General features: G+C 42.6%; 2 protein-coding genes across 3 annotated transcripts; one reads left to right on the forward strand and one right to left on the reverse strand.

Annotated features, from left to right (window-relative positions):
- Positions 1 to 726: 726 nt before the first annotated feature.
- On the forward strand, positions 727 to 8,824 carry dhodh (dihydroorotate dehydrogenase). 2 transcript variants are annotated; one of them, XM_053866668.1, is made up of 10 exons: positions 727 to 823; positions 1,621 to 1,833; positions 1,903 to 2,102; positions 2,811 to 2,887; positions 4,595 to 4,782; positions 4,845 to 4,958; positions 6,050 to 6,203; positions 6,276 to 6,435; positions 6,505 to 6,599; positions 7,903 to 8,824. In XM_053866668.1, the coding sequence occupies exons 1-9, from the start codon at positions 806 to 808 to the stop codon at positions 6,572 to 6,574; spliced, it is 1,194 nt and encodes a 397-aa protein (XP_053722643.1). In that variant the 5' UTR covers positions 727 to 805; the 3' UTR covers positions 6,575 to 6,599; positions 7,903 to 8,824. The 2 variants fall into 2 exon arrangements, with proteins under 2 accessions (XP_053722643.1, XP_053722642.1); XM_053866667.1 differs by lacking the exon at positions 7,903 to 8,824 and having other exon boundaries at positions 6,505 to 7,202.
- Positions 8,825 to 16,183: 7,359 nt separating this feature from the next.
- LOC128759593 (trace amine-associated receptor 9-like) lies at positions 16,184 to 22,914 on the reverse strand. The gene is made up of 3 exons (XM_053866669.1): positions 22,805 to 22,914; positions 19,585 to 19,915; positions 16,184 to 18,134 (listed from the first exon to the last, which is right to left on the reverse strand). Exons 2-3 carry the CDS (start codon positions 19,847 to 19,849, stop codon positions 17,257 to 17,259), a joined length of 1,143 nt encoding a protein of 380 aa, XP_053722644.1. The 5' UTR covers positions 19,850 to 19,915; positions 22,805 to 22,914; the 3' UTR covers positions 16,184 to 17,256.
- Positions 22,915 to 26,606: the final 3,692 nt, after the last annotated feature.

Genomic DNA, 26,606 nt, shown 5'->3' on the forward strand with positions numbered 1-26,606 from the left:
TGATGAAGAGACTGAGAAGTCGACTCCCGAGTCTCACATGGAAATGAGAGACGTTTCCTCAGAAAAACTCTGCATATGTTAGGAAAATCACCGAAGACACTCAAACAAGATGCAAAGTTGTTCTTGATATCTACCAAGGTCAGGTTTTCCACTGGCCTCTGCAGCTCCAAACCTTCTTCTGTCTTCAAAAGCAAGAGAAACTAATGCCATATTTCATATGTAAAATGGAAAAAAACATGTAGCTTTCTGTGAAAGGGAAACTATTCAAACTCAAACAGGTGAGCAAAATCTTACACACATTTATTGTTGGGGGAAAAAAAACAAAAAAGAAAAACCTCAAAGAAAATTAAAACAGAACACAGTGCCCTACTGATACTTTTACTTCTTTGAAAATGACCATCTTTACCACAGTCTTCCTCAAAGAAGTTGATTCCATCTGCTTCAATTTCTTTTCTTTCTTTCTTTTTTTAAATTTTCTAGATTGTTGACATCTCCAAAAGGCAGCCTGAAGAAGAAAGTCTAAACACCATCATCTTTGTGGCTCTTGATACTGAAATACACAGGAGGTGAAAGGCTTTCAGTGCACTTCACTTCACTATTGAATTTACTGTGTTCATGTGGGCCTTGACCTTGACACATGGACCATTGACAGTTGTTGTGTTGAATCGGGGTGTAACGCTGTGCAAACCATGACGCGCAAATATCGCGAGAGTACGACCAGGAAGTGTCGGCGTTTGTGTAACATGTTAGCCTGTGTGCCTTCGCTGTCACCGCCGTCCTCTCATGTAGTTACATAACCACCCTCATGGCGGGACTTCTGAAGGTAACTCTTCTTTCTTGTACGCTTGGCTTCGTGTTCTTGTTTTGAAAACCTAATACCACGGACATTTCTCACGGTGTAAACAGGGAAGTTGTTTCATTTCCCCGCTGAAACAACAGCTCGCAATGTTAAGCTGTATTCTGTTTGAAGTTTTGCTTCTTATTACTAACAGTATGTTAAAATATTCCAACTTCATGTCAATGAAAAATTATATTACCACGTCCATAGACAATACCTTGACCAGGATAATAACAGAACCATCTGTTAAATGTTCTCTTCACACTACATTTTTAGGTACTTTATTTTCTCTTTTAAATGTGTCATGTGGAACATATATTTACTTCATGAGTGGAATGCACTTTTACTTCTGTCCTCAGTAGTTCAGCGCTGTTCATTTTGTTTTGCACTCATCGTCGATGCAGAGGTGATTTGTCCCTGTACAGACCTGAATGCCTGCAACCTGAGTGGTTGCTCACCAAAAGCAACGCCAATCCTTATGTATTTTAGGGATTTGAGTTCATTTTCCCCTCAGGTAGAGCCTTATTAAAATATTACTGCACCTGCAGGAGGTCAAAGTGTAACCACGTTGCTGATAAGGTTTTACTGTTTCATTTTTCTTGATGATGTGTTGTGTGCTTTATAAAGAAAGTGAGACACATTTGTATCACGAAGACTGATGTTGAAGTTAACCAAATTCACTTTTTTATTTGACATTGATCAGTTAACAATGACATCTAAGGATTACAGAATATTGAAATAAATATTCATTCATGTTTTATTTATTTCGTCCCCCTCAACAGAAGCAGTTAAAGGAGGCTGTGAAAGTCATCGGCGCTGGGAGCTTTCTCTTTGCCTCCTACCTCACGGCTGTGGGAGATGAACGTTTTTATGCCAATCAGCTGATGCCTCTGATGCAGAGGCTTGTGGGAGCAGAGACGGCGCATGTGCTGGCGGTTAAATTAATAAGTCTGGGCCTAGTTCCTGTCAACAGATACCAAGACCCTGCCTCACTGGTGAGCACATTACCTTTTCACTGTTTCGCCGTCAAATACTTAATATTGTCTTTTTGTATATGAATGCAGGAAATAAAGGCCCTGGGGTTGAGATTTAAAAACCCTGTTGGAATTGCAGCCGGCTTTGACAAGCACGGTGAAGCTATCGACGGTTTGTACAAAATGGGATTTGGTTTTGTTGAAGTTGGAACAATTACTCCACAACCCCAGGAAGGAAATCCCAAACCTCGTGTGTTTCGTCTGGCTGCCGATCAGGCAGTTATTAACAGGTAAATCCCGTACAAATCCTGTCACTACTTTCTTTCTTTCCTTAAGGTTAGTGTGTTCTTCCAACTCCTGTCTGCTGGTTAAGTGTTTTTTACAAAATTTTGCTTGCGCATGTATTAAAATGAAAGCAGTAGATCAGAATGTGCAAAATATATATATTCGAACTGTTTGTTCCAGTTTATATGATGACAGACATTTTTATGCTGTCAGGTGAGAAAACTACTTGGGCCAAAGACAAAAACACAAATGGTTATACTGGCCAGAAAACATGGTCCATGATGCTGATATTATCACCATGCTGCGGGCTTATAATATTATCAGCCATATCTTGACATATCATTTTAAAACAATGCATCACTAATTGTTTCCAATACAAAATTGTCTGTTTTACAGTATTTGACTGAAACACTCAACATCAAGTGCAAAACACACTCACTGTAACCGCTCATTGTTCACTGAAGTCACATTAATGGCCTCAAACTCAAATGGTAATACACTAGCAGTGCTGCTTCAGAGCACTTGTCCATTACTGGACTCCATCTCCAACATCCACAAGGAATGTATTTGTGTTTTCACATGGTTCAATGAGAGCCAAGTATGAGCACATGAATGTTTTTGACTCTGAACCTTCTAACTCTACTTCTTGTCTTGGAGTTATGTGGAAAATTGTTTCTCGCTTATTCATTCTTTTCTTTGGTTTCCTTTCCCAGATACGGGTTCAACAGTTGCGGTCTTGCTGAAGTGCATCAACGACTCAAAGCTAGAGAAGCGCAGCAGCTCAGTCAAGGTCAACCCCCCCCCTTTTTTTTTTTTTTGCATTGTGTTTGCTGCCTACAAGATTTTACATGCACATTTCAAATTGCAGTGTATCCATCTATGGAGAGTAATGAAGGTTCTTCCGAGTGCTTGGTATCCTTGAAGTGGGCCCTGTTTATAATATGTAGAAATTATTTAATGTTGTGTGACCTTCCAAATAAGGGCATTCAGTAGGGATGGGAGATTACTTATCATACGCAACATACTGCCAAAGACAATCTCCGTGATGGCAATTTTGCCTCGCACGATAGATTCGATAATCACACAACGCACTTACAGCATTGGACTTATGTACATGAATACGACGAGACCATGACGGCACGCAGCGCTGTCCAGCTTTGTGGCATTTGACAGCCGATGTGTGACCGGTGTGTGACAGATGTGGAGTGTGTGTGGTGGACTTTGGTTCACGATCGTACTTTTAAACTTCTTTTTAATACACGAAACCGTTGGTAATGACACTGGTCAACTCTGAGTCTATGTATCCGTGTTTATTTTATTAGTTGGAGTGGTCCTCATAGGTTCTCTGACACGGTGGTCTGCCTTGGTCCACATCAACACATGCAGGTCTCCCACTGCGCTGCACACTCTCACAGGCAGCGCTAATGCTGCAACTCGGCATCAATTGGGGACCATCCACAAATTCTAAAACGGTCAAAGTATGAGTGAAATCTTCAATAAGGCAATGGAAAACAACATTTTTAGGATAGAGAATTGTGAGAAGGGTTTTCATCACACTAGACTGAGGACTGACAGTTTCTATAATGATTTCAGAATAGAATATGACAAAATGATCATTTATTCACATTATTTCTCATATTTTCTCAGTAGACGGGTCCATAATTTAAGTGAACCGAAATGAGATAGCAGTCTGTCAGACACGAGCATCTCTACACTTAGCTATTATATTGAAACATAAACAAATAATGATGTTGGAGACAAACTCCACCTATAACTTTCATCATAAAACAGTTTCAAGAGAGACTGTAGTGTCCAACAGAAACATAAACAAATAATGATGTTGGAGACAAACTCCACCTATAACTTTCATCATAAAACAGTTTCAAGAGAGACTGTAGTGTCCAACACGTGGAACAGAATGAAAATGTATTTATCGCTGAAATGACATCATGTATCATGATCATTTTATTTGTCCATTTAGTCAGTCAAACAAGAGAAACGGTGCTCATATGGACTCCCTGATATGCATTTCAAAAAAACAGCGTGGCAAGGCAATTGTTGGCAACCATCATTTCATTCACATGTGTTCACTGTCAGGCAGCATTTCTTTTGGCTGTTATGGAGGTATTATATTATACGCACTGCTAATTCTGAACTGTGTTCCTCGTACTGTTTGCCTAGGGTCAGTTTTCTGCTGTGATGGGGCTGTGCACTAGCATTGTGCCCTTTGCATGTCTTCAGACTGAGACAGAGATTCTCAACATGATAACACTCCTGGCTTCTTTTCGTCTGGGGTTCTTTGTAGCTGTGAGTGTTGAATAAGGTGTGTTCATGTGGTAGGTCCGTGGCGGCCGTGACCCGTCCTTGGTTGCTCCCATATTGCGTCTGGCTTCTACCTGCTTGCAGCACTTTTAGCACATCAAGAGCATCTGTCCTAGTTGAGTCATCACACAACATCGAATAACACTTTTTGTGTTCGTTGGACTCTTGTTTACAGAAGGCCATCCCCTCGGCATCAACCTGGGGAAGAACAAACTGTCCCAGGATGCAAGGGCAGATTACACCGAAGGCTTGAAGGTGCTGGGTCCCCTGGCGGACTACCTGGTGATCAATGTCAGCAGCCCAAATACACCAGGTCTCCGGGATCTCCAGGGGAAGACAAAGCTTCGCAAGCTCTTACATACGGTACGACTGGCCACATCTGTGTTCAGGACAGACTTGTTGAGGCCGCACTGTTGTCTGCTCAGGTATTAGAGGAGCGGAACGCGTTGCAGGTGGAGCACAAACCTCCAGTGTTGGTGAAGATTGCTCCAGACCTCACCACCCAGGACAAGCAAGACATTGCTGAAGTCGTAATGGAGGTTAGACTCTTGTCGTTGATGTGTGGACAATTGGGGAAAAATCATTGATGCCAAATGACACTTGACCTCATACCTGCGTGTTGATTTTCTACTACCAGCTCATATGTCCTTTTTTATCACGCAAATGTCTTGCATCTCTTTTAATTTTATCATTATGTTTAGACCCAGTAATGTCTGTGATGCTCTCTTCTAACTTTGGTCCTCTGTCTGACTGTTGTTGTTAGACCCACCAGGAGAAACCTTGGTTGTATGATGGACAGTGATTTGAATTTTGATTCTCAGATCAGAGCGATTGTCAAGTCGTGTTTCTTTTATCTCCATCGGCTCTCTAAGGTGAAGACCCTTTTATCTAGGCAGTGTTTGAAAGCACTGCTCCATGCTTTTATCATGTGCCGGTTGGACTACTGCAGCTGCCTCCTGTACCGGAGGAGATAGCAATGTCCTATCCTCCACGGCCCTTAAGGTCAGCTGACCAGATGCTCCTGAATGTACCCAAAAAGAGAGGAAGATGAGAAGAGACCGGGCTTTCTCAGTCCACAGCCCCTGGCTATGGACTGCCCTCCCTCCTCATGTTATACAGGCACCATCGCTGTCCATTTTCACATCCTAAAACGCACTTCTACTCTTTGGCTTTTATACATGCACACAGCTGATCTTATTAGTAATTTTATCTGCGCAGTTATATAACGGGTCTGCTGCCTTTCATGTCTTAATTCGACATTTATTATTTTCAGTGTTTGTTATCCTGATTTTACTGTTTAAGTGCTTATAAATAATATTATTAAGCACTTGTACATTTTATCAAAATAGTTTTAGTCAACGCTAACTCTATGTCCTCTATAATTATTTACTGTTATTAACTTTTTTTCACACTGACTCTGCTCACTATTCTTGCTTAGGTCCAAGTCAATGATGCTCCACTTTGTCATGCCCACTGGAGCAGTGATTAACTGTGATCCATGTGACGCAGGGAAGGGACAAGAGCAAACATTTTAGCAGCTTTTACGTTGTTTTGGTTCAGTACTACTCACACTCTACAGTGTGCCATATGTCTCTCACTTCCTGCACGCCTGTGTTTGCTTTATGTCTAGCTGGGGGTGGATGGTTTAATGGTGTCGAACACAACCGTGACCCGGCCAGAGACTCTACAAGATCCACAAAGATCTGAAACTGGTGGACTGAGTGGTCAGCCTCTGAAAGAGCTGTCAACACAGACTGTCAGAGAAATGTACAGACTCACCAAAGGTATACAACTAATGTTCTAGAAAGTTCCTCTTGAATTAAGGGTTACCGCTGAAAACACATTTTTTTTATTAGGTAAAGTAACAATCGTTGGAATTGGAGGTGTCGCAAGTGGACAAGATGCACTGGACAAAATCCGAGCAGGTGCCTCACTAGTTCAGCTGTACACTTCATTGACTTACCAGGGTCCACCTGTCGTCACAAAGATAAAGCGCGAGTTGGAACAGCTGCTTAAGTGAGCATCAGTCTTCATTTTGATGCCATCAAAAGGGATCGACTAATTCTTTTCTCCTCTTGGACGCAGAGAACAAGGCTTCAGCAGCGTGTCTGAGGCCGTTGGTGCTGATCACAGAGACAACAATGCACCTTTGTGAGAGTTAGTGCCACCGGTATCACGTGGTCAGTGTTCCATCCTATGATGTGTTTCTCAGTAACTATTACATTATATGTAGGTTCTACAACCTATCAAACACAACCATGGTCCTCTCATCTGTTTTCTCTGAGAGATGATGACTTTGATAATTTGTTACAGTGTAACAGCTGCTCATTTTTTTGCTCATTTTCAAGGCACAAGCTCAGGAAAGTGTTTTAAAAAAATGTTGATGCCAGGTCTTGTGTTAATAAAGACACTATTTGGATCCTTTCTTTTTTTGCTTATATTAACTTTCAACATCTCCTGGAGTTAAAATATCAAATATTACAGAACATCAATGTCTCCGGAAACTGGACCAGAACTCCACGTTGATTTTTAGTCTCTAAGAAACCTCTGTTTTTAAACCCTCCTTAAATGTATTTCCACTCAGCTTCTTTAGACCTCTAACGCCTCTTTGGCCTGTTTTCAATCTGGTCAAAATTCATTAGTTTTCTTTGCCAGTGCCAGCACCTTCAGAAATGGGGATGAGCACTGTACATTCTACAGAAGTCTGAACTGCACATGTTGGCACATCCTGGTCACATAACCTTTTATTTCTAAGACGACAACAGGCTTTTCCACAAGTGTAAATCACCTTCTCTGCCACTGACGTCGTGACGTCGACCTTGAGGTTTTTGTCTTCAGCACAGCACTCGACTTTCTTTTCCATTCTCCTCTGCATTTATTCAAATCCTGCAGCGCCGCTCACATCACGTCCTCGCTCCTGATGGGACACTCCCTCACTGAATTCAAAGTAATCTTCTGGAGGTGGCAACATGAGGATCAGCTGTGGAATACGCAATGGTTCCTCTCTTGAGGCCATGTCCAGATTTGTGTGTGTCTCATATGTGGTGTCAGAGCAGGAGCAGCAGACAAGCCTTTAGGGCATTATAGAAGACCCCAGACACAAAAATGACACTTTCCGGTAAACATGGTTTATGTAACCTAAAATAACTTATATACTTTTGCTGTAATAGCTTTGAATGGAAGTTTTGATTTGTTGTCCTATATTCCGTCCACGAGCACAGAAGACACGCGCTCATTCAAATGCTGCTTTATTGAGAGAGGCGTTGAAATGACAGACGCTGAAGTGAATTCTGTAATCCAAATGTATTCCGAGCAGACGTCAAAAAGCAATTGACCTCTGCATCTTGTTGACTGAAATACTGACTAAACATGAATGAATGATCATGAATAGTCTGTTCACCTGTTGTGCCATTGGGTTTCCTTGAATTCTGGGTTATTTTATAATTCTACCTCAATGAAAATGATGTTTGTGTTTTGTGACAGACGTCTCATTTGACACCATCATCCAGGATTCGCAAGTTTTGAATGGAAAATCATGGCGTCTTATTAAACTTCTTCTCACTTGATGGAAGTCAGAAATGGCTCTAACTGATGGACAACAATCACGCACACTGCTAGAAGACTCACAGTGTAAGTCCAAGATTTTTCATCTTAGTGTAATGTCTTTCAGCTGCGTCCATCAAAAGATGATGACCGGACTCTCCTCGGAGAGTTGGAAAAGCCAAGTTTGACAATAATGTCAAGTCAATGTCAACTCAAGCAAAAGGTTTCTCAGGTTGGCAGGCAGCCTCACTGAAAGTCTGGAGACAAAGTCCAGGGATATGCGCCTCCTCAGGGAGTGACAGAGCGCTGTCACAGCACAGTGAGAGTCGCAGGGAAGTGTAGGAACAAGCCCAGTCAGCTGTAAGGAATCTGATGGAAGACCACGTCGAAGCCTTACTCAGAAATCACTGTCCAACATTGTGACGTTGATGTCTCATTATGTCCACAGACGCGACAAAGGCCTGACTTGTATTTGAGTTTTTGGCTTGTTTTTTTTTTTTTGTTTGTTTTTTTTTTTAAGGGTTTTGAAAATCTGGCTGCCGATTTTGACATGAAAGATGGGCTGACAGAGAATAGCAGAATATAAAAAAGAGTGGCGTCATAGAGACTGTGCCGTCGTTCATTTTTCATGTCTCAAATGTATTTTTAATTCTTGGCACTCCCTTGTCTTGGTGAGCCAGACTCGCAGGCATTTCAGAACACACGATTGATTCTCACTGATCCTCAGTTGGGTCAGGCTCGGGGGCGCTGACGTAAAAATGCTGCTCCTCGTCTATGCGTCGCTGCAGCAGCTTTGCCCCGAGTCTTGCAGTGATTACTTGTATCTGTGATGATGGTCTTGCTGTCTTCTCCAAAATCTATTAAAGTGGATCGAACAGTTGCCTGAGAGCTTCTCCTACACAGCAATCCTGTCTTTATGAATGAAGACGTTATGTTTATCTCTCAGTCCAGAGCAGACTGCTATTTAGCCTTATGGACTCAGAGTTACACAAGCTTTGTACCACAATAAAAAAAGGTTACTAAAAGTAGAAAATCGATGATACATGACATGCAAAATTGCACACCGCCTCCGTGCTTTCAAACTTCCAGAGACTAGAGTCAGTGCCACATGTGAAGCAGATGGCCATTCATTGATATGATTCATTTTGAATGTTATTTTGGGCGTGTTGTTTTCATGTTGGGATGGAAATGGTTAAAATAAATGAATGAAACTTTACTGGTTACTTTGCTGGTCCTGCTGCCTGTGCCTATATAACTTATAACTATATAACAGAGCGTTACTTGGTTTATGACTTTGTCACAGCCAAACCGCACATTCAGAGCTGGACACGCACCGGGCACCTCTTCACTTCTGGAGACACGTCACTCACTCAGCAACCCCTCCCACATGCAGCGGCCACACACATAGAGGAACAGCGCACCTGCAGCAGACACTCTACATTCACTCCTACAAAAGACTATTTTAAGGCTTGGAACGCATTAGTTCTTCTTCCATTCATTGTAATGGGAAAAATCGATTCAGATTTTGAACAAATCGCTTCTCGAATGGCCTTCTGGAACGGATTGTGGTCAAGAACCGAGGTTCCACTGTACTTCAGGGAATATAAGTATTGGAACTGCATAGCTTGAGATAGTCCCCCTAGAGGCGGACATGGCACAGAGCCCCTGTGGCGCAGTGTGGTGCATGATCAACTCCAGAGGTGCTGGCTCCTCATTGATTTCCAAAGTGAATCTGTCATCTGTATTGATGGAAATAACATTTGAATGAGGTCAGTGTCAATCATTTGATGGTGTGGGTAAATATTTGAGCTGCCATGATAAAACTTTGATGTTGCTGCTGCTCCCACCCAGCTGATGATGAGATGAAGGTTAATGTCAGTGGTTCTTCCATGAATATCTACTTATAATTATATTTTTAGTCCGCTTCATTTTTAAACCATTCATTAAAAAAACACAGTCAAGTTGGAAGAACATTTTTATATCGAAAAACTAAAGGAAAAATATCAGTAAGAAAAGAGGTCATAAATAACTAGTGTCTCATGAGGAATTATTTAGAAGGCGTGCGCTGGTGTGATGTAAAATCAGGCGTCGAGGAAGCGTTAATGTGTTCCCTGACATGTTCTGAAAGAATAAACTGCCTGCGGCAACAGAAAGTCACAGGTGCGATGAAGTCGACACGTATGTGGGGCCACGCTGCCCAAACCGATTAATGGTGACGAGAGCATGTTTTCGTGCAGACGGATGGCTGAGCAGAGCAGTGGCTGCGGCCAAGACGGGAGATCCAGACGTCACCGGGCGCACAGGCGCAGGCTGGAAGGACGTGGACCACAAGACTAACTGTGAACATGAAATTGTTGACAGAGGAGCAGCTAGGTTCTGGAATTGGAAGGTACAGTGGTACCTTGGCTCTCGACCACAATCCGTCCCAGACGGCCGTTCAAGAAGCGATTTGTTCAAAATCTGAATTGATTTTTCCCATTACAATGAATGGAAAAAGAAACAATGCGTTCCAAGCCTTAAAACAGTCTTTTGTAGGAGTGAATGTAGAGTGTCTGCTGCAGGTGCGCTGTTCCTCTATGTGTGTGGCCGCTGCATGTGGGAGGGGTTGCTGAGTGAGTGACGTCTCTCCAGAAGTGAAGAGGTGCCCGGTGCGTGTCCAGCTCTGAATGTCCAATTTGTTCGAATTCCGAGACGTTTGCAAAACCGAGGGACCACTGTAGTTTCGATGAGCGTAGGTGTAGAATCGTGAAATGACAAAACTGATGGGTTGGACTGAATCTTCCAACACAGTTTGGAAGCAAATAAATGCAACATATTGACTCAAAGAACATTAATTCAGTTAATGTTTGTAAGCAGAATATATAGATTATTTATTAATTTGATGTTTAACGCTACCAAACCCCAGTAAGTGCTTTGTAAGATTAATAATTTGATGGGGGGGAAAAATGAAAATACATTAACTCAGCATTCCAAGCTGAGAACATTAGAAGAAATAAAAAGTACAGGGAATGTAACAAACATTAAATAAAAAGGTTGTGTATTGTCGTATTCTTGATAAAACTTCTATGTCCCTCTGTCCTCTCGCAACAGTTGCATAGGTGGGATTGTAGCAGTGGATCAGGCGCTAGCTAATCTCATTTTTGTGGTTGGGGAAGTGCCTCAGAAAGGCAGGTTTGTTATGTAAAAACTGACATGTAGTGAGACGGAGCAATAATCTATGGTGGGAAAAGAAGAACATCGATATTAGGATGGCACAATAGTTATAATACATGAGACAAAATACACCCATTTTTTAAAATATATTAGAACAAGAATGTATGAAACATTCAGAATGTTTTAAGAATTAATCTGCGACAACTTTAAGATATGTGACCGATTGCATGTGTGACCTCTGATTTAAAAACAAGAGCCTCTCGCTGCCATATGGGATGTTGGCAGCTTCAGACTCCCTGAGGCAAATGATGTGGTCACTGATCCCCAACTGGCTCTGCTGTGCTGTCCATTTCGTGATTGATTCAAATCACTCGTACAACTTCATCTAAAAGTATCTGCTGACTTTGCAGTTTTTAATCCAGCGCCAACAAAGAAAAGGAGGCTCGTCTGTGGTAGAACAGGACGATCCTATTCCAACCTGAGCGACTGAGACTCGGGTTAACCTTGACGTTTGCGGCGCTGTAGTTTTCCACGGTTCATTGTGAAGCCTTGACGTTGGTGGTCGTCACTGTTTTAAAATACTTGTACCAGATTTGGAGGAAACTTTGTCAAGTGCAGTTTCTGGTATGTTGGCTCCCTAAAAAGAGGTTGCACCTCTCTGCGCTGGAAGCTGAGCCACTCAACTAAAGTGCCACAGTAGGTTCATTTCTGTGCAGAACTGTCTACGAGCGCAGGCGGGTATTTATAGTCGACTAAGTCTGGCTGGATTCCAGGTCAACCTAAAAGTCTTGGTCGAACCGTGGCCTGCTGTGCTTCTCTGGAGCATGCGTATATTACAGATAAGCAAACTTGTTGACATACTGTATCTGTGGGACACAGCCGTCTTATTTGCTGTCAGCTGAACCCCCCTCGAGTTTGACATGGAGGACTCTTGTACGGTGCGTGTGGGTCTCTTGACGTCACCACGTGTGGAAGCAATGTTGTTGTTCAGAAGGCGCATGTGAATTCCCTGGGAAGGTCATTAACAGGGACCATAAATGCTGAACGTAAGGATGCTTTTCTTTTTCCTCCCCAATCTATATATCCAGTGAATTAATGCAGTAGATGTTGGGAGGCCAGAGGGTTACTTTACAATGTATTAGGTCTGTCTGATACTTGTCACTCGTGTCAGCATGGCCTGTTAAAAAGCCCTCTCCCTCCCCTTTATTTCATTTACGTACATTACACTTGCAAATGTGATGGAATGTTCATTCTCCATCTCAGCCTCCTGGTCGATGCAGAGCTGGTACCACTTTCCTGTTTCTCTCTATTAGATATTCTCAATAAATGAATCATGGAAAATCAATATAAGGTTCGGAAATAATGAATAAAGCTCAACTATTAAAATTAGAATCCATATTTCAATCGTCCTCTGTTGCATATGCCTCTGGTTGGAGGAAAGGATGGGTTTGACTCACGTTTTCTCATCAGTCACGGCTTCTGTCTTGTTTCATGAATAAATAGATCAGGCCTAACTAATAAGGAGCATGTAAAAATATGCCTTTCATTGCCCTAATATTCACCAGTGCCTCCATTCATTCTTCCTCATCCACTTATCTGTTGCCAGGTCGCGGGGGGAAACTTCCTTCAACATACACCAGCTCCAACTGGGGGATCCCGAGAGAGATAGAATCCCTCCACCTGGTCCTGGGTCTTCACCTCAGCTGACTCCTCTCAATGTAGAGAGGCAGCAGCTCTACTCTGAGTCTTTCCCCAGTGACAGAACTCCTCACCCTATCTCTATGGGAGACTCCATCCACCTGTCAGAGAAAACTCATTTCAGCATGCGTCTGGGAGTTCGATCTTTCAGTCATGACCCAAAGCTCATGACCGTGGATGAGGGTCAGGATAAAGATCGATCGGTTAATAGAGAGCTTTGCCTTTTGGCTCAGCTCTCTCTTACAACAGTGCGGCAGAGCGACTGCAATATCGCCCCTGCTCCGCCGATTTGCCGACCAATCTCCTACTCCCGTACCCCCTCACTCAAGAACAAGACCTCAAGATACTTAAACTTCTCCACTTGAGGCAGGAACTCATTCCTCACCCGGAGAGAGCAAACCATCTTATTCCGGTTGAGAGAAAGGATGGATTGGATCAACAGTGCCTTTCAGATGACCCCACTTTATCTCCATCACACTAATGTTTTGCGGTGGCTTGTTATTTGCTGTTTATCTTCATTTCCAGGCAAAACCAAACAGAATATTCAAATAGTATTGATCTCAACCTTCTTAGGCCGAAATGGCAACCAAATGTTGGAAAATCATGGGTCACTGTTGACGTTTCAACCTGGATAAACCATGATTTTAATGTGTCGCTTCACGCGACATAAAACCAAAAAGTGTGCTCGAGTATATGCTACCGACGGATCAACGTCAGGCGAGTGAGTTGGTGATAACTGACCTATGCTGCAGGATTTGTAGAGAGCATGCTCAGTCAGGACGCTTTCTCCAAAACCTGTCCTGGATCTGAACGTTTATGTCCAACAGAGTCAGTGAATCCGTCTTCACCGAAGCTGCTGTTGCTGAAGTGAGGCCATGATTTTAGCACCTACTGAAACACCAACTAACCCCTTGGAATAGAACTGAACTTCAGGACAAACATATGAACTGACGGAGAGATCCACTGATGTTCAGCGCTCCTCAGTCCGGAGTCAATGCAACATCAGATAGTTTCGAGTCGCAAGCCCCAAGTCGGTTTTGTATTGAGCAACATGGGTTTATTTGCAGCTTTAAGTGTTTCTATGATTTATATTGTACATTAGCTAAAAATGGAATGGAGCTGCGGGATCTGCCATTTTTGTAGTCCTTGTTTATCTCCCCTGTTATACGGCAGCATTGTGCATATAAACATTCCTTTTTTTTTATTCCATAATGTGCAAAAGACTGATGACTGATCACAGATTTTCACAGATTTTTTTTTTGAAAAATGTCTAACCCAGCAGATGGGCCTGCATTCTTCAACCCTGCTGTCTCTTCATTTGAAGCCATTCGTGAGCACATGAGCTCAATAATGACTTATTATTGCCTCTGATATGGATTTAGCTCAAGTGGGGAAAAAAATGACTCTGCTGAGCTCCCAAAACACTCCCCCCTCCCCTATTGTTCCCCCCTCAGCTATCTCTGCCTTTGCCCTTTCCTCTGTGGAGCCAAAAACAGACACCAGCCACAGGTGGTCTCAGTGCTTTATTTGTTCTGACACACATCTTTTGCCTTAAGAGCTTTAAAGAGACAATTAAAATTTCATCAGGGCAATGAAAAGAGAAAGGATATAAAGGAATGAAGACAAACAATACACGACCTGAGGACTATTTTCTACTGTCTTTCGCCTGCGGTGTCATTTTATCAATGTGTGTTTGTGTCCATTTTACAGACTGAGAGGTCCTGCTGTTGCTCACACATTCCCTTTAGAAACACAGAAGGCCACAGAACCACAATGAAATCTCATTGATTTTCTTGCCAGTCTCATCCTGCGTCATTTGAACACAAACAATTCTGACTAACAAATCGTGTCGTCTACGTGAGACTTTCACTTGCAAATGTGCCTCCGTTGTTGCCGCTTTCATTTATACTGAAGCAAATTTGACATCATCCTGCTGTCAGCTATCATTGTCGCAGGAGATTCCAAACACAGTTTCTATTACAAAAACTTCACCAGTTAAATATTTCAACTGAGGGTAAAAGTATTGTCATGGTGCATGAGTGTAAGATTGGTGGGCACAGCACTGTGGAGAGGAGGCCTGGTTTGCATGTACTAAAACAGGTGCAAACTGAAAAGTCATTTGTCAAGACTCAGGAATTTTTTCACATCTGATACAGAGACTGCAGATATGATACCTTCTACTTGGTGGGTTTATGGGTGTGAAGTGTTTAATACAGACACCACTGAAGTCTTGCAAAACTGGCTTTAATATAGAAACGTACAGGTTTTCACCTCATAAAATATTAAAATCACCATCAAAACAAACATACTGGGCTATATACTCTGCTAGGCTATTTTACCATTGTAAAATGATAAAAAATAAATAAATTAAAAAAAAACAGTATATTAACAATTTTTGGGCTGATGGATGGGATTGGACATTTTTTTGAAAAACATTCTGATGAAATTACAATAATTTCCCTCCCTCATCACAAAAGCATGTGATCCTTTCAGAAGGAAAAAATAAATCAATTGTCTGCCTAAGTTGTTTATTTCCTACGCAGCATCTGATTTTCTTTATAACATAATCTTTATTTAGCACCTTGCAAAAGAATATAAAAGCAGAGTGTATGGTGTGTGTATGGTGCAGAGCACTGGGCTGCCAGCCTTGAACAGGCAGTGAGAACTTCTTTCTTGAGAAATGTTTTTGTGTTTCGTCTTCGATGACTGTTCAATAACGCCCTCTAATCCCGTGAGATCTTTAATTCAAGGCTTGTCTCCATCTTCTGACTGACTATTTTCCATTGATAAACATAACGGTGTCACTTGTTCATGGTTCTCCTCATATTTATGTTTTATAGTGTGAGCGCCTAAAAGATCAGAGGCAGGCAAAGTGTGGCCCTCATGAGCTCAGCACAAAACCTCCAAATACTGTACAACCCATTAGAACATTTTCCTTATTCCTTTCTGAATTGGATTCTTTTAGTGAGTTGTGCAGATTGTCACAGCATTTCTGGTCCCTCAGGTTAAATGAATAAATAAATAGATTGTGAGGAAAATACAGCATAAAACAGTGCCTTTTTAAAAATCCTTCAGAAGAGATTTAAAAATATCTTCCTTTATTTATGGTTTACACTAAGGATCATTAAATCAACATAAATAATATATAAGCAAATGACAAATTGAATCATATAATGTGTAATTAAACTTTCCAGTATTTTATAATCAGATTCATTTAAGATCCTTCCATCCTTCTGTCTATTGGCTTCATGGCCCCCAGTGTTTGTCACGGGAGAGGATGTGGTCCCTTTGGTCAGGTAAATGCCCACTCGTGTATCAGATAGAGACGACTCAGATCCAGTTTGCAAAAAAACATTAAATCTTTATTTGCTTCGCATATTCTTCTTTCAAATGAACACCACTCTGTAGTGACAGCATTACACAGACATTATTTTCTTTTCAGTTCAGTAACATTTGAGCACATTAATTTCAAAAGGCAAAAAAATATATATCACACTGCAACTTTTTTAAAGTCTTCATTTCAATGTCACTGTCACTTGTTCAACAATTCATTCTTTAAAAGCAACATATCGCTGTTTAAGAAAACAAATGCACCTGATTTCTCAGGCTGGTTGGGAAAAAAATCATGCTGACACCATTGAGCGGTTGAAATTGAACGTCCCTGAACGTTTAAATGGAACTCACATTTTGTCGGTCTGTGTCGTCCTGAGTGTTTCAGTCAAGCAGTCCATCACTCTCTGCTCATCACAGCAGTGGAAAACCTGCCTCTGTGCTCTGTTTCATAGTGTTCTTAACCACTGGTGCTGTTTGTGTTATTACTATACACCTCATATATATATATATATATATATATATATATATATATATGATTTATGGAAAATGTTAAGCCCATAATAACGTCAAGTGAATTTAATACTGAGAGGTTCAGAAGCCAGAGAGTTCACCGTCCTCACAGCAGCTGCTGCAACCTGAGCCAGGAGGGCAGCACCTCCATCTTCAATTAAATATGACCACCGGTGGGGTTTGAATAACACTTCTTCGCTTAATTTAAAAAAAAAAAAAAGGAATGGTTGGTCTCATGTTGGCTTCTATTTCCCTCTTTCTCACACAACATGCGTAAAATATTTCACTGTAGCTGCTTGCTACTGGCGGAGAGATGTTTAAGAGGAAATACGTGCCAAATAATGAAATATTGTTTTGTCCATTTGAAAGCTTCGGTGAGAGAAGGCGGCCTTGAAAAGCAGCCTCAGTAAAATACTATAGTAAAGCGACCACTTTAAATGTTCCAGATATTCGAATCAATGTTGAAACTCAAGTATTGGGTCTCTGTGTGTTGGTTAGAATGTTCCATGAGGGGTCCATCACTGGCTGGCAGCACCATTGGTCCCTGAAACGGAGGCGTGTGCACAAGCTCTGCGGACAGACGGCAGTTGACTATGTGGCTCAGGGCTTGTCACTCTGCGGGGGAGACTGTTCCCTCTGAAAGAGCAGACTCACCCCTTTCCTGAAGCGATGGTCCCGGACGCTGTAGATGATCACGTTACAGCAGCTGTTTCCGGTTAGAATCCAGAAGGCAACAAAGGAGAAGTTGCACCAGGTGTATCCCACCACGTTTCCCAGCACAAACACGGCAATAGGGGAGAAGGACGCCGTGAAGGCAAAGGTCAATATCCCGATGGTCTTCGCGGCTTTGATGTCCGAAAACGAGGGTCTGTGAGCGCAACCTCCCGCTCCTCCATCGCTCAGACTTCCCTCTGAGAGGAGTTTGCGCTTCTGAGAATAGCGCCTGATGCTAGTGAAGGACAAAATGTTTACCCCTAACGTGCCTCCCAGGAGTACGAAGTCAAATGTGGGGAATAATAACAAAATGTAGGCGTCTGGTGGCAACTGGCCGCCGAACAGCAGTGGTGTGTAGTTGCACATGCGGCTGCATTCATTGTACTCCAGGGTGAAATTGGTGCTGAAGATGAGGGGTGAGAGTGCCAGCAGGAAGCTAGAAGTCCAGGACAGGACGATGAGAATCAAGGTCCGCCTTCTGGTCACCAAGGTGTCCTTGTGCAGCGGCCGCAGGATGGCGATGCTCCGCTCCACAGTCATGAGGAAAATGGTGCTGATGGAAACAAAGGTGCATCCGGCAAACACCGGTCCGATCAGCATACACGGCTGCCAGGGACTCTCTGCTGAGGTTAATGGGAACGGGGAGGTAGATCCGCCCTGGTACCAGTTTGGAGGGGTGCCATTCACCATCATGGAGACCTCAGTGAAGACAGAGAAGGGAACGACCAGGACACCAACCATCATGTCTGCCGCAGCCAGGGACACTGTGAGAATAGATCGAGTTTAGCCTTAACATGTCTCATCGGGCTAGATGCATCCCTCCATCATTTCAGTGCCTCCATGAATGCCAGGTGTAAACTTAGCATATTGTCATAATAATAACTCCCTCCACTATGAAGTGCCCGCAGACGACAAAGTGAAGTGAATAGACTTCCCTAAGAATTGGGCAACACTTCACAATGTCACACTTTACACATTACACATGAGTTTTGGGAGTTTTGTTTCTGGCATATCAAGTGTTGAAAATGTTTTGGAAATGCCAACTCTGGCGTTTTTGCAACCTCTTGCATCAGCGCTGATAATCTCACTTGGTTAGGTGACCCAATGGAGAAGAAATGGGTGGAGCCAAAGACGGCTTCGCCACTATGTTGCGGTGACAGATCAGGTGTTACAACGTTAACGTTAGCCTGGAGGCTAGCCGGCTGTTGTTTGTTAAGAAGAAATAAAAACGTACTGTTTTCATACATGCTGGATTGTTCATGATGAACGCACAAAACCCAGTGTCAGGGTCAAAAGCGTGTGTTAGGGTGAGAAATGGGACACAGCCTGAATCCCGCCACCTGGTCTTGGGTGGACCCCTCAGTCCTGCCTGACACAGCTCCAAAGGTAGAAGTCCAGGGGGCATCCTCATGAGAACCACCTCAACTGGCTCATCACAACGCGGAGAAGCAGTGGCTCTACTCTGAGTCTCAACCGAGTGACACAGCTTCTCACCTTATCTCTAAGGCAGACACCAACCACCCATCGGAGAAAACTCATTTCACCTGCTTGTGTCCGGGATCTCATTCTTTCAGTCATGACCCACAGCTCATGACCAAAGGTGAGGGTCGGGATGAAGATCGATCGGGAGCTTTGCCTTTTGGCTCAGCTCTAAAATCATAGTTTTCATAATCTGTGTGGAAGATTCAGAAAATTCCAGTCCATTGCATGACGTTCAGGAAGAGTGGTTGAGAATAGGAAGTGTGTGTGGGTCATGATAATATGCTCTCATTGATCATATGAGCTGCTTTTTATAGCAAGAAAAGTGAAATTGAGTGAAACTTCACCTCATGCTTCAACCCTTAACATAACCACTTCCTTTTCTTGGGGGGTTGGGTAGAAGAGACACTAGCTGTGACACAAAGACGAACCGCAGACTCAAAGAAATGGCAGAGATGTGGATGCTCATGGTTTCACTGGGCATTGGTGAGTATATCAGATGAAGAGGACACGTGCAGAAGGGTGAAGTTTGGGAGGCGCAACATAGACGGTTTGGACTCATGGAGAGGAGAGAGTGGCAATGTATTGGATAAACAACAACAATGTCTGCAACAGACGTTCTGAACCCTGGCCTCTAGTCTTTGCTCTGTTATCATCTGCCGCCACAATCTCAATTTGCCTTATATTTTTCAGGTCAATGAATATATGTCTCTCACTGTGTGTGCCAGTGTTTACCTTTGAGGTAGCCCTGCGGCGTCCTGGACTGCCTTGTCTGCACGAACACGGTGAGGGTGACAACATTTCCCACCACGATGGCAAAAGCCAGGACGACCATGAAAGCCACCGCCAACATCCGATTGAGAAACCCACAGCAGCATTCCGTGCACAGCGGCGGCAGGGACCGCGCATGTTGGGACGACAGGTTGTGCGGGAAGCCTGTGGCCGCCAGCTGAAGTGCCCAGCTCAAGGAAACGTTGGCGTTGGAGGGAAGCGCAGTCATGACCCGGAACTGTTTCTCGGTGATCAGCGCTGAAGCTGCTCAGGAAACCATCTCAAGGGAATGATCCTGCCGAATAAGCACATTAGAAGGTGAGGCTCTCTAGAGTAGTCACACACTGAAAGACATTTTCATCTCCCTCTCTCTCATTCAGTCTCATCACACGCTGCCCTCGGAACCATCATGTTGCTTGGCATCAGCATGTCTCTCAGAGCTGACATCTACATATACGGACAGCGGGTTCAATCATTTATGCCGGAGCAGAGAGGAGCACAAACAGCTGAGATGGATGGACACATTCGGACCAACATGAGCTTCTCTGAACAACAGCAGTCTCAGAAGCAAAACATTAGCATTTACTTTACACTACACGATGGTTGAGTTTAATGAAGTCCCCTGAGCATTCTAGTTGGCTTATTTATTCACTTTTGTTTCATGATGCTCTGCATGTTGCGAATCACAAATGAAGTCTTTTTTTTTTCTTCCAGAAAATGCTGCAATGAGATTTTACATCAAGCAGGATTTTTTTCTATGTGAATTCCTTCTGACTGTAAGACATTTAAAGACAGGAAAAAGTGTTTACAGGAAAGCTCCTCTCCATCAAACCCACTCTTACAATGTTTGATTATTGATGACCTGTTGAGGAAATTGGGCTCTAAATAATTTTTTACCGACATTCTGACATGGAGACAAAAGAGCTGAGCCAAAAGGCACACAGTAGCTTACAGTCATCGAGAGAGAGAAGCTCTTCCTGGAATTTGTTTTCATGTCACACTCAACCTCAGAGATTTAAAGAAGAGCTTGTTCATCCAGCTGAGGCTCAGAAAGGAGTCACTGCGCCTCTTCTATAGCACCTCTGGGACACCTTGTTCAACTGGAACCCACTTTTCCCAACAGGCGGAATTCATTGCCTACACTTTTTCCTTCTTTTCCTTTATCAATAGTTTATCATCTGCATCTACAAATACTATTAAAAATGGATTAATGCATTAATGTCACGTATAAAAGGCAGGTGAGCTTGTGCGGAGCATTGAACTAAATATGTCTGTCAAACGTACCTTTTCTAGATTTAAAAATCCATCCTGTTTCATCCTGTCAGTTCAGACAAAATAATGGCGACGCAGTGCCAACTCTGCCAGCTGAAAAATATTGGTCCTCACACGGATGACCTTCGCTGTGATGCTGCAACCAAGCCCCTTCCTTTGAATGTTTACAGCTCATGATGGTCTTTAAGTAAATGATGTTAGTAATAAGAAACATTTATTTCGGGCAATATACTGCAGGATCCTCATTAGGACACTTTCTGCCTTGAATGAAGATGACAGGCGGAATCTTCCTCATGGCAAGGCTGCCGGCACGGGAAGACAAGCAGCTGACAGCAGCGCAGGCTCATACTCACGCAACCACGCCCGCACACGGACACACACCACACACACACACAGAGGCCAGATCGTCCTCTTTCATGATGCATTTCATTTTCCAGACAAGTAGATTTTATCCCTCCAAGATTCAGCACCGGTTCTGTTCTTCAGTGCGACACCGCAGGAAGCCCATTATTTCCACTTGTGAAGAATAACAAGCAGCCTGGGATGCTCTGAGTGTCAGGGCACATCAGCAGTCCGACTTCTATTTGCACGTGAGGAACCAGTTTGAGATCTGATCAGCCGCCGAATAGTAGCTTGATAGGAATGTGATGATTATGAGCTGTGACAGAAGGCAAAGTGCATCATGGGGAGATGTGATGCAGGACATTTGCGCTTCAGAGAGTGAAATAAATCAGGCCACATCACCTATAGCAGACAGACACTCCTTGACCCACCAGTCTTCACCTGCTTCTACTTTGTTTTTCACTATTTTAGTGACACAGTAGCGCCGTCTAGTGGCATGTTTGCAGGACATATTTAGGTAAGCAAAAAATAAAGCTGGTTAACAATTACAGCTCACAAGACCTGTTGTACTTAAATTTCAACAACATTAAAATGTACTTTTACTTTGTTTGTTTGAAGGACAATGCATGACACAAACTCACTTACATACAGTGCTATGGACACTTTGAGTAAATAAACATATGAGGAAGATTTTTTCATTTTTTTACATTCAAACACGTGTGTTCAGTGATAATATTGCACACATTGGTTTAGTCACTTTCTGTAAATGTAGACTAAATAAAAGTACTAGGTAGATGATCTAAGCGCCTGCAAATCAAGACCTCAGTGGATGATAATTTTGTGACTTGTCAAACAATTTTTCATTGGTAGTACTATGGTAGTATTTTCTTTAAACTGCTGCCAAAGATCTTACTACACATAAAGCCTCAACCCCACATACAGTATATTTCTATGATTGCTGGTTATATCTGCACAGTCTGGCAGATGAAGTCAATGGTGTGTGACAGGGTTTTGTCCCTGAGTGACGGATCCGGCATGTTGTAGGAAGACCGGGGGTGTTGGTCAGGGTTCAATGTCCTAGTCACCCAATCCACTGAAGGGTCATAGGCAGTCATAACGGACGGGCCAGCTCACCCCCCTGAGGCCGGAGAGCACGACATATGAGCAGAAATATGACTTTCTTTTCCCACTTCTGGTGCGTGACATGAAAAATAGAACAGAACACAGTCCAACAATAGTTCTCTTGCCGGTTTATCATGGAAGCTTATCTGTTGAACCTCTGTGGTTTATCCCCCTCTCTTGACTCCAGAGTAACAGGGTTCATTTCTGATGGTCAACACAAGAACGGATTTCCACTCAATTCCTTGTGGTTATAAGTGATATTTGCGGTCATCATTTCACATTTCAGCGCTATGTTATCACCATTAACCTTCTTGTTTCTCTAAAGAAGAACAACTGATTTTCATGAGTTGGAAAAATCCTCTCTGTCTCCCACTGGCTACTTTATACTGTAAAAGAAAATACAATACAAACTTCAACATGATGACATGATGAAAAAGACGATACTTACTGGAGCTGCCACTGTGTGCTGAGTAAAGGAGGGAGATGGGAGTCATGTAGTCAGACCCTGTAAATCCACTTACTCCTGGTGTTGGTACAGAAGCAGCATCGGAACATAAATGAAACACAATGCCTGTTACTCAGTCTGATTCAGCCTCTCCTCCTCCTCCTTCTCTCTCTCCTCCTCTCCTCTCTTCTGTGCATAGCTGCTCACAACCCCCCCCCCACGTCACTGAAAGGCTTTGCCCCTAGAGCTTCAAGGTAAAGCATTTTACACCCACGTTTCTCGTTCTTTCAAGTGTGTTCCTTCCCGCACGATCCTCCACCCATGCAGTGTTCCTCAATACATCTCACTGTCAGTGTTGGTCTCATGCTTTCAAGAAGGAGTATTCAAAATTCTCAGGTCAGATCTGGAAAGAGCACAACACTTTTTGAGGGTCAGACTCTTGTCTTCATTTGAAGTGGCTCAGATGGCTTCATAAAAATGATCACATTTCCAGGTACTGACAATGAAACTGCACCATGTCTTAAACACCATAAAAAGTGCATGGATGGAACTTGTATTTGCTTGCCATGATTTAAAAGGAAATATGTTTAAAGTGTCGTAGCATGCTGTTATTGTTTGAATGTATTTGATGTGGAAATGTGTATAGCTATCATGCTTACGCTCGGAGAAAAGATCACACCACCACCATCACCAATGAAGCCCAGGACAACAAGACTGAGGATTATATATATATATATATATATATATATATATATATATATATATATATATATATATATATATATATATATATATATATATATATATATGCATGGGTTCTGTATTGTATGAAACAATATAGAACCCATGCACGTATTATGAATTTCATTAAGAATCAAGTCGGGGACAGTCTTCAAAGCCTGGCACATAATAACCATGAAATTAAACATATGAGTGTCAGGATTAACGTTCAAAAAGCCTGCTCATGCTCCACTGATAAAATACGTTTGAAGTCCCTTCATGGGACGAACCATGTTAACTTGAATGCATTTGTGGTAATAAGGTTTCTACCATGCAAACCCGTCGTCGTCCTCACTCACGTAATGTTATTGATCCGGCGGTTTTCCCAGCACATATGACCCATCCATGGTAAGCACCTGCTTTGTCTCTTGGTCCAGCAGGCTGTTGAGGTGTTCACTGTAGCAATGTGATCAACATCAACCTGCTTTCAGTCCATCACAATTCAGAGCAGGAGCAGCCGTTTTTGAGACCCTCCATTCAGACCTATCTTTTGTATTCTTTTTTTATTTTTATTTTTTAATCCTGAGGACAAACTGAAAATGCCATAAAAAACTCAATGTGTCAATCATCTATGTCAGCAAAGCATGCTTATATTTACATGTATTTATATTAACACAATCTTTGTTTGTAAACAGAATAACTCCAAAACAGTCAATAAAGCTTTCAGTGTCAGTTGGCCAAGGGGTGTTTTGATTTTGGTGTCGTTCTGTCAGTTCATTTGGATTTGCTCATGTTCCCCATTCATTGACAGGTTCAAGCAAGAAATTCCGACTTCATGAGTCACTAAAAGAAAAAATAAAGTTTCATGCTATTCATTTATTACGTTTTATATTACTTTTGACTGAGCAGGCGTTTTGTGTTCACGTACTGTATATTCTTATTTCTGCTACTAATATGAAGAGAACGTATCAGTCAGGAAGGTTGTCTGACAAGACAGGATAGCTACATACTTACTCTTGACCTGAATTTAAATGATGGAGCAGGTTGGGTTGGATAAATGTGTATGTGCCCAGCAACAGTCTCTGCCTCTGTCACCCTATGGAGGGATAGGTCCAAGTACTCCACTGCCTTGTGACAAGTACATATGGCGCTCAAGGTTGAGATAAGAATGGACATACAGGTCATAATTGGCCTTATGGTTTTTAGCATGAGGACATTCTATTGAAGCCCATTCAGACCAGAAAAAAAGAAGAAATCAGCAGAAAAAAAAAGTCCACCCACAACACCTTCTCCCAAGGACAAAGTATATGTTTAAAATATGAAAAATGTCGAATGCTGAAAATCGAATGCATCACTTTCTCCTCTCAATTCACAGGATTTCAGGTGATTTTCTATATGAAATTTCTATATTTTTATAATCACATAGAAGTTGAACATACTTTAACACTAACAATATACAACAAAAATTAACATTTTACTGACAATCAGCATGCGAACTGCCTTTTATCTCCACCTTTGATTTAGTTATTTATTACATTTTAACCTGGTGGGAATGGGCTTCCATATATTTCAATATGGGACCAAAATTCACCTGAGAAAAAAATTTCACGCGTCGCCTGTATAGCAGCTTTGGAATGACCTTTTGAAATTTGCTTACTGAAAAGAGAAATGTGCCTCTACAACATGTTCTCTTTTAGTATCACTGTATGGGGGTGGGGAGGAGGGACTCTGATGTGGCTCATGAAATATTGATACCACTGTCGAAAACCATTCCCCTCCGCCACTCTCCTCCTCTGGCTGCAGCACACCAGCGGTGCGAGGGTGACGGTAAGCAGCTGTGGGCAGCATCAGCACGTCTCTTCATTCTGTGAGTGATCCGCGAGCTTCTGCTTCATTAATGTCTTGTGGTTTTCTGCCAACTGCTCAAGCAACGTCAGAGCATTTGCATAACCAGTCAATAAGTGACTTTCAATATCATCTCAATAACTCAAATATGAGGTTACTCAGTCACACATGAGCTCAGTTCAACAGGTTTAAGTGTCATTGAAGCCAATGAAAGCAGAAAGCAGCGCTCACCTTTGACCTTCGTCCCTCCCACGGTGAAGTCAGGAAGTAAATACTTGAAAAAAAAAAGAAAAAAATATCAAGTTGAGAGGTGTGAAGTGGCTTCTCACGACTGCACCGGTGTGAACTAGGGTGTGGCTGTTGGGTGTCGCATGTGCCTCTCAGCTCTGACACAAGCCCCGCTGCATTAACACTTGTTACGAGGTCACTCCGAAGAAGAATGGAAACCAAGTGGAGTCACGCCCATAAAAGCCAATCTGTTTACGCATTATAAATATTACAGCAACAAGCAAAGCACTCAGAAGTTGTCGAACAGTTTTCTCTGTCGGTCTCGACTGGTCTTGAAACAAAATCCCGATTCTGCCCAGTCCAAGATAAGGCAGGGTAAAAATGTATTCCAGACTGAGACCCTAAAAAAGTGGTCTTGAGACCAAGACTAACCTCGAGTGCTACAACACTACCTGGAACTGGTCAATTCTCTGTGATTCTTACCGACCACCCTGCTGCAGATACTCATCCTCTGAGTCAGGTAAAGAAGCACGGTATGTGCCAGCAAGCCTGACAACCTGTCAAGGAAATGATGTCTGCCGACACTCACCGTGGACGACTAGGGCCACTTTATAAGGCGGCATGACAAGTGTCTCGGGTCTGACCGACTGTTCACACATTACAGAGTCAGTCATGGTGGGCCCAGCTCTCGCACCTTGCAAGGTGTAGACCACAGAGCTGCCATGCGACCACAAGTTAGTGTGACACACCAGAAACAGCCAGGTTGTGCGGTGCAGGGATCCCGCCACAGATGACACCTGCTCCAGTAGCCACACCGACACGGCGTGTCTTCATGTCACATCCAGCTGCCATTCATACAACATAGCCTCAGACAGTGTAACTGTACTGGTGTGATAGTTTAGCGGCATCAGATATTAATGACCTGGCAGTAAATGTTAGAGACTTTTTTTTTTTTGGTTGTCATCTGAACTTTATATAGAAGCTTATTCATTTCTAATATGCAGATCATATA

This window comes from Synchiropus splendidus, chromosome 5 (genome assembly GCF_027744825.2).
Source record: "Synchiropus splendidus isolate RoL2022-P1 chromosome 5, RoL_Sspl_1.0, whole genome shotgun sequence".
Taxonomy (NCBI): Eukaryota; Metazoa; Chordata; class Actinopteri; order Syngnathiformes; family Callionymidae; genus Synchiropus; species Synchiropus splendidus.